The sequence below is a fragment of the Mandrillus leucophaeus genome, unplaced genomic scaffold (assembly GCF_000951045.1).
Source record: "Mandrillus leucophaeus isolate KB7577 unplaced genomic scaffold, Mleu.le_1.0 Scaffold59, whole genome shotgun sequence".
Lineage (NCBI taxonomy): Eukaryota > Metazoa > Chordata > Mammalia > Primates > Cercopithecidae > Mandrillus > Mandrillus leucophaeus.
Genome location: NW_012106363.1, coordinates 4,878,287 through 4,886,278, shown reverse-complemented (window position 1 = coordinate 4,886,278; position 7,992 = coordinate 4,878,287). Strand labels below are relative to the sequence as shown.

Genomic DNA, 7,992 nt, shown 5'->3' with positions numbered 1-7,992 from the left:
GGCTGTGACAGCCTGAACCCCTCAGTTGAAAATTCTGAGCTGATATGACCAGACACAGAGGAAAGCGGTTGCTGACATTGGGCACAGAACTGCCATGGGTACAAAACTGTCATGGGAACAGAACCAGGAAGAAACAAGCTCAAGCCCAGAGATGCCTCTTGGTTGCTAGTTTTGATGCAGACCAATTATTCTTTTAAATGACTGCATTTAACTGTATTTCATCTGTTTGTGTTGTATTTATTTAAAAGAAAAAGGCGCTCACAGGCTGAAAACAGCATCTTATCTGATCACAATGATCACATCTTCTCAGATAGTATCAAATATACTTATTCAATAGATTTTTATTGGACATCTGTCAGTACTGTTAGACACCCTGGGTGATACAGAGTCTTTGCCCTCAAGGATTTGGTACATAAAATGCTAATTACAAATTTAGTTATAAGCAAAGTAGGACATGGAAACATGACACAAAGAAGTAAAAATGTGTGATGAATGTTCAGCCAATAAAAACTGGGAGTATTGGGGCGGGGTTGTTCTGGGACCTGAATCACCCTGAGGTTCTCCTAAAAAATGTAACAAGTTTCCCCTTTTGGTGTATAAAATAATTCAAGCATCTCTGCATCCTTCCCTTTCACTAGAAATAACTTTGAGAACAAGTTAGTGATAGTGGGAAAGGGAGAAGAAAAAGGACAGAACGTTTGGATAGGTATATTGATTTAAAAGAAGAAAGAAATGAGTTGAGGGGCAGAGGAGCAGGAGAAGAATAAAAGGGTAAAGAGAAGCAACAAAGAAAAAGAAAAATTGAAAAGAGGGTAAAGGTAAAGGGGGAGGAGGAAAGGAACTGACAGTGTCCAGAGCGGGAAGAAAAATGGAGGAACAAAAGGAGAGGGGGAGGAAGAGAGAGGGGAGGGGTAGGGGGAGGGGCAGGGAGGAAGAGGAAGGTAGGAAAAAAGATGGATCAGGAACCTCATTTTAAAGCAATTTAGAAATAACTCTAAATTTTTTCCCTATACACTTTATAAACCATTTTAGAAATGAAAAGAAAATCATAACAATGTACTCAATAATTTATTATATAAATGCTCACCAAATATTTTCAGATTGTGTTTAAAAGTGGAAATTAAGTTGTGTCGATAATAATTCTTTAAAAAAAAAAGGTGGGGGTGTTTATAGGAGAGCTGGGTGAACCAAAATTCTCTGTAGATTGTTAACTCATGAAAATTAGGAGTCACTTTTAGAATTGTATCTCAGTTTAGTCAAACAACCATTTTAAACAAAAATGCCATACTATTAGGCTGAGTCTCTTTGTAAATCTGGTTTGTATATGAAGACAGATTGAACTGTTTTAAATTAATTTTTTGGTGATGAAATACTAGTGAAATAATATGTCTTAATTTTTAAATTTTAAAACAACAACAATAAACCCCAACATAGCAACATTATCCCTGGTAACTCTGAAATACTTGTGGCAGCTCCTGAAAAAAAAATCCTAAACAGGAGTAAAGTCAATTAATCTCATCATTAGAGGTAAAATTTTTAAAAAAGCAAACGAAAATAATTTGCTGTTGAGTTAAAAATTTCTTTTAGTCTTAAAATGTATAGATGTTGTGTAGCTAAAATGGAAACTTCATGCAGTTTGACACGTAACTGATTCATTTTAAATTAAAATAATTTAAATATTTAGAAGATATGTTGATTTCAAGTACAAAATTGTCTCATTACTGTTTCCACCTTAATATTTATATATGGATTCCTTCTTTTTTGTTGCTTTTTACAATTTGTTTCATTTTGAAAAATAACATTTTTTCCTTGTCTTTTCTTGAATTACACAATTCCCCCCCAAATGAATCAGTCGTATTTTGTATTTTGTGCTGCAGGAACCAAACAAAATTGTACATTATCTTTTAATCCAATGACTTTGGAGTACAAAAAATTGCAAAAGGTAATAAGAATGTAATGCGAAGGATGTTACAGACCATTTCTTCTACATGTATTAACAGGGGTTGGGTGGAGTAGCTTAATTTACTAACAAAATGAATTTGAAAACATCTATTTTTAAAGTTAATAAAATAAATGATCCCCCTCCTTACCTAAAAGTTTCTACATTGTAAACCTGAACCAAAACAAAAAATTGAGAGGTTTTGTCAAACACACTGTGTGACCCACAGAAAAACAAACGATTGTACTTAAAGTTCTTTTTTCCCCTTGAGCCTCTTCTATCTCTGGAATAAATACATTTCTTTCTCAGGTCTTAAACACTGAACACTTTTGACTGAACAACAATTTGAAGGAGAAAAATTTCCTTTTCTGCTTACAGTTTGCTTATATTTTATGAGATATCCTAAACACATACTTATCCTTATTTATTTGACAGGAGAAAAAGCTGCATGTGCTTTTAAACTGGAACTAATTTCCACTTTCTCAAAGTTTATAGGCATTTAAAAGAACCACACTAAGACTTTAAGTTGCAAGAAGAAACAAAACATTCCAAAGTAGTAACAGTAAAAAACCAAGCAAGCAACAACAAAAGTAAATAAACAAAAACCAACCAAACAAAAAACAAATTCCTCTAAAAACTTTGAGGTTAAAACAGCAATGTATCAGGAAATGTGAGCTTTTCTTTTTTTGTATTTTGTAGCAACCATAATTTTATTCCAAAATCGATGGATTCATTAGAAAATAAAGTGTATTTTAATGTATTTCCCTCCTAGCTGCTTTCCATTTGTTTTGTTCTTTATTTTGTAAAACATGCTAAACTTTAAAAATAGAAGAGTCAATAAGTGTTAGATTTAAAATGCAATATATATTCTGGGGATTTACGCAAAGGAGCTAACCCAAAAAAGGAAAAATTTATATTCACCAAAATATCTGTTCAGCATTGTTTACAAAAGTAAAAAATTTGATGAAATGTATATCTAAATATCATGATTAATAATTTACATCTATAACTGGACTGAATTAAAACGATAGTTATGAAAACTTGGAGGCAGCCTGGGGAAATACTTATGGTACAAATGCAAGTGAACAATGAAGATACAAAAATGAAAAAATTTGAAATCATTATAAATGGACACATGCTGAAAAATAAACATTTACAAGTAAAATTAATTTTCTATGACAATAGTGAAATTATTGATTTTTAATTTTTCTTTTTTCATTTTTTTAAACTTTTTTCTTTCCTTTTTGTTTCTTTAACTTAGCTTATTTCTCCAAGAAAAAAATATTATTTTATTTTCATATTTAAAAAAGTTGTTTTATTCTCTCAAACTTTTTTTCTCTCTGCATGTATTTGTATGTTCACATTGGAGGAAAATGGATTCGAATCCTATCTTTAAAATTGAGTCAAATGCCAGTGTTTCTGAATTCAGATAATTAAATTCCATAACTAGACCAAACTGTTCTCCAGGAAAAATAAAGAAGGAAGAAGAGGAAGAGGAGGAGAACAAGAGGAAGAAGTGTAACAGTATTAACATTACTGTGTAGAATATACATTATATAGGATATGTATTATAAAGGATAATAATTATTAAAGAAAAAAAGAACATTTAATCCTGTAGCTATATTTTTAACTCTTACCCAAGTTAAGTGTAACTCTGCACTAAAGATTTATCTGTCCCAAAGAAGCAAGGTAGAAAAAAATTTGAAAATAAATACAATGTTTGATAGTAGTCTTTAATGTTAACAAAAACAAAGAAAGATGAAAAGTTATGGTACCTCAAGTCTGCCCATTTTTATCCCTAACCTAGGAATGCCAGTCTAGACAAGAAATAACCCTTAATGTGAGTGCTGGGCTCCTTCAGAAGGGAGAGATAAAACACCAATCAACGTGATTTAGTTCCCCCAACCCCAGCCTAAAATACCCAGGTCACTAAGGCAAAACTGATTTGGGGGTTAAAAAGATCTGTATTTCACTCCTGTTGTCTCCTCTCTTGTATTCCTGCAGCCTTTGCAGCTTCTGACTATACACACATAAGCCTTTTTTTGGGGGGGTGGAGAGGATTAGAATTCAGTAAAACAGCTGATTTTTAAAAAAGAACTAATCAGTTTCAATTTAGCAATAATTGGTAATTTTTAATTAAATATTTAAAAGGATTTTAAAATAGATTGTTCCAGTGAATTTATATGTTCTCTTCTAACGTTATCTTAAATACATTAAAACTGACTTCAGCTAACATTTAGCTAGTGTATTTTTAAATGGAAAAAATCAACCTAAAAGTGAACTGAATTCAATGGTTATTTTAAAAAATTTTGTTTCCTATTGACTCTAGGATAGTAAAAAGTGGACTACATTTTACAGGAGTTTAGAGGGCTGGATGATTTTTTGTGGGGTGTAACTTGCTTTTGTTTTAGGCATACAGAGACAGAGTAGTGGGTATGTTCCCCAGGGAGACAATCTGAGAAGTGCTTTCATTAGCACCTAGAGACTCAAATAAAATGAAGGAAACAGCACTTAAAGTTTCTGGAAACTGGGATGCTCTGCCTAGTTGTCCTCCTCCTTGTTCCCCAATATAACAGAAAAGATTTAAGAAGATTGGGGCTCCTCTTTAGGAAAAGGCCAAGAAATACAACAGCCTTTTTGAGACCATCTTTTAGTCCTTTCAAAAGTCTACACACATCACCAAGAAAAGTTCCCGGGCAACAGAGCCACATGTTCTGGCCAAGATAATTTTTTCCCTCCCTGGACTCTAATTTTCATGAATTCTCTTTGCAGTGCTGTTTGTTTTAGCTTGTTTTTCATTTTAAAAATGTTTATTGAGTGCCTACTATGTGGCAGGCACTGTTTCCAGCTCATTGGTTTGTTTAAAAATAATGCTTGTGATCAAGAGCTAAGTATTAAGAGTCAGATAAGGGGGGAGGGTCGGAGGTGTGTGTGTGGGGGTGGGACACAGATGTCTTCCCACCTTGTTGGACAGAAAATATTCTCTTTCCACTCAACAACAAATAGCTTCTAGTACTTTAATTCTTGTTGTTCCATGGGAAAAAAACCCCACAAAAACAAAAATCCGACAAACACGTGGCTGGGTAGAACAAAACGCTCATTGGGGAGGGTGGGCTCTAAGGTGGTGGAGGAGATAGAGAAACCGAGTTGGAAGCCCTCCCCCGCCCCCAAGTCCCAGCCCCATTTCTTTTCAGTGCGCCGGGAAAACGGGGAGGGGGACAAAGGTGCTGCGTGCTGTCTTTCAACTCCCGACTTTTTGAATGGCATACAATCGTCCGGCAGCAGAGCGGTGAGCCGAAGTCGGAGTCAGCTCAGACTCTGCAAACGAAAAATAATAACAATAAAAAAAATTCAAGGCATTCATATCGGTGTAGTCAACACGTGTTGCGGAGTCTGCCCGGGCCGCCGGCGACTGAGACAATGGGGTCGGGGACTGGGGAAGGGGAGTGATCCCCTTCCTCACCTGCCCTTCCAGCACGCGTGCCCCCGACAGAATTATTCTCCCTCCTGCAGAGTCCGGAGTAACACCCCAGTTTCCGCCTTGTTAAGGGGACTCCACAATTTCTGGGGGTTGACCCCTCCTTTTTCCCCGTTCTCTGGGCGAGGGGGTTCCAGGGTCTCCGGGCCGCGCTCTCCGCCACCCCTGGCGCCATCCCAGCCCCCGCCGCTAGAAACTCGTTGGTCTCGCTCGCCGCTCCGCCGTGGAGCCAGGGCTTGCGAGTGGACCGCGCGTCCCGCTCTCCGCCGCGTATCCGGGACTCCGAAACGCGCGGCGAGCAGCCCCCTCCCCCACCCCCAGACGGGGGTGCGACCGCCCACGTGTCGCCCCTTGCCCAGTCGGGTCCTTCCCTCGGGCTCCCGGAGCTGGAGGATCCGGAATGAGTTGGTCAAAGCCGAGGGAAGGGACCCGGGCGGATCCGCTTCCCCCTCCCCAGGAACGGCGGGAGGGGGAGGGGAGGGGCCACCGCCCCCTCCCCTAAGCTCCCGCCCCTCGCTTCCCAGTGCGCGGAGCGGAAATTACCCCCTCCCCCCGCGGGTCTGACCTGGGGACGTGGGCGGGGCTTCGCGCTTAGCCCCCCGCCCTCCGTCCCTCTCCCGCCTTCCCGCCGGGTTCGGAATCCTGCACCCCAAACAAAGTTCCGAGACCCGAACCTAGGGCCCAGAGAGCTGCCAGCAGTGTCCTGGGTGGTGCGGGCGCTGGAAACTCCACCTGTCTGTCCCCGACTCGGAGGGAAAAGGGGACCATTCAAATCTCCACCCGGTCACTCCCTCCCTAAGACCTCCCCCTTCGGTTCGCTCGGGTTAGCCCTAGCTATCACCCCTCTTCCTTCTGTCCCACTGTCCCTCTCTCCTGGGGTCATCTCCGGCCAGTTCCGCGAGTTTCCCCCAGGACCCCGTAACGTTATCATTTAACAGCCGGACCCCGGGTGCGAACCACCCTTTCTCCCGTGGGGATCTCAAAACATGATTTCCCGCGGCTTCCTCGTTCTCCACTGGGATCCCCCGTGTTCCCAGCTTCCCAGTCCCGCGCTCGCAGGGTCCCCCGGTCGTGCATCCCCGGAGGCGGGGGAGTTTAGTGGGGCTGGGGTGGTGAAGGCGGAGACCCCCCCATTTAAACATCTAGGGAAAAGGTGGCTTTCTTTTTAAATCACCAGCTCGTGCGACCCTCTCCTGAAGACCCCAGAGTCTTCGGCTTCTCTTTGTCTATCTCGGCCGTCCCCCGCCTGTCAGTGGCTAGCAGTTAACCGGGGTGGGGTGAGCAACCCCGCCCCCCAAAACGAATAAAAAATAACCATACATTTTACCCTTTAAGACCTGGGAGATCTGGGCTGGACCATCCTCCCCCAGTTCGGGCTGGGGTAGGGGGATGGGTGGGGGCGGGGCGCTTCCCTAGGGGCCAGGTTCTTGCAAAGGGGGAAGGGGCCATAGAGCTTCAGGGACGCTGCCCCACCGCCCCAGTTTACCACGGGGGTGAGTTGAGTTCCCCACCCTCAGGCGGGAGATTGCTGGGTTTGGCCGGAGGGCCGAGGGGCCCTGTGGCGTCGGGGGTCTTCCCCTGCAGGGTGGGTGGGGGCTGTCACCACGTGGCTTCTCCTTTTTTTTTTTTTTTTCCGCTCCATTTTTTTTCAAGTCGATTTTATTTAGAGGCGGCGCCAGGGCGGCCGCGGAGAAACGTGACACACCAGCCCTCTCGGAGGGGTTTCGGACCGAAGGGAAGGAGCTGCGCCGCGTCGTCCGTCTCCCTGCGCGCCGCGGGCACTTCTCCCGGGCTCTCTCCGAACTCTCCCGCGACCTCTGCGCGCCCTCAGGCCGCCTTCCCCGCCCTGGGCTCGGGACAACTTCTGGGGTGGGGTGCAAAGAAAGTTTGCGGCTCCTGCCGCCGGCCTCCCCGCCTCTCGGCCTAAGAGGCTTGCCGCCCGCGTCCACTCGTTCGGCCTTGCCCGGGACCGCGTCCTGCCCCGAGACCGCCACCATGAACAAGCTTTACATCGGCAACCTCAACGAGAGCGTGACCCCCGCGGACTTGGAGAAAGTGTTTGCGGAGCACAAGATCTCCTACAGCGGCCAGTTCTTGGTCAAATCCGGCTACGCCTTCGTGGACTGCCCAGACGAGCACTGGGCGATGAAGGCCATCGAAACTTTCTCCGGTAAGAGCACAGCCACCTCCCGGAAAAGCCACAACGAAAGCCCCGAACAACGGAGACCCGCACCTTCCGGTTCCTCTCCCGCCAACTCCTCTCTTCCCGGGCCTGCGGGGCTTGGCCTCTGTACCCAACGTCGACCTACCCCCTTCGATGCCCCCTCCCTCGCTCTGCGCCCCCCACCCCCGCGCAGAAACATTCGGGATTTCCTCATCCCTTCCTCCCAGCCTGAGATAAGCAGCTCTGGCTTCCCCCATCCCTCCTCCCCACCGACGGGGCGGGAGCCCCCACTGGCAGTAGTGGGGGGGTGGATTTAGGGACACGGAGATGACCCCCGGCTGGGCGTTATTTCCACGTCCAGCCCCTCCCTGTCCGCCGGTGGACGGCCCCCCAGCTGGAAAACCCTGGCTT

At 44.4% G+C, this 7,992-nt stretch overlaps 1 protein-coding gene across 3 annotated transcripts in view; it reads left to right on the top strand.

Annotated features, from left to right (window-relative positions):
* The first annotated feature begins 7,046 nt into the window (after positions 1–7,046).
* Positions 7,047–7,992, top strand: part of IGF2BP1 (insulin-like growth factor 2 mRNA binding protein 1) — a 57,935-nt gene continuing 56,989 nt past the window's right edge. For all 3 annotated transcript variants that reach the window (XM_011999318.1, XM_011999317.1, XM_011999316.1), the window contains exon 1: positions 7,047–7,587. In XM_011999318.1, coding sequence (XP_011854708.1) covers positions 7,413–7,587 — 175 coding nt within the window. In that variant the 5' untranslated portion in view covers positions 7,047–7,412. The remainder of the gene's footprint in view (positions 7,588–7,992) is intronic.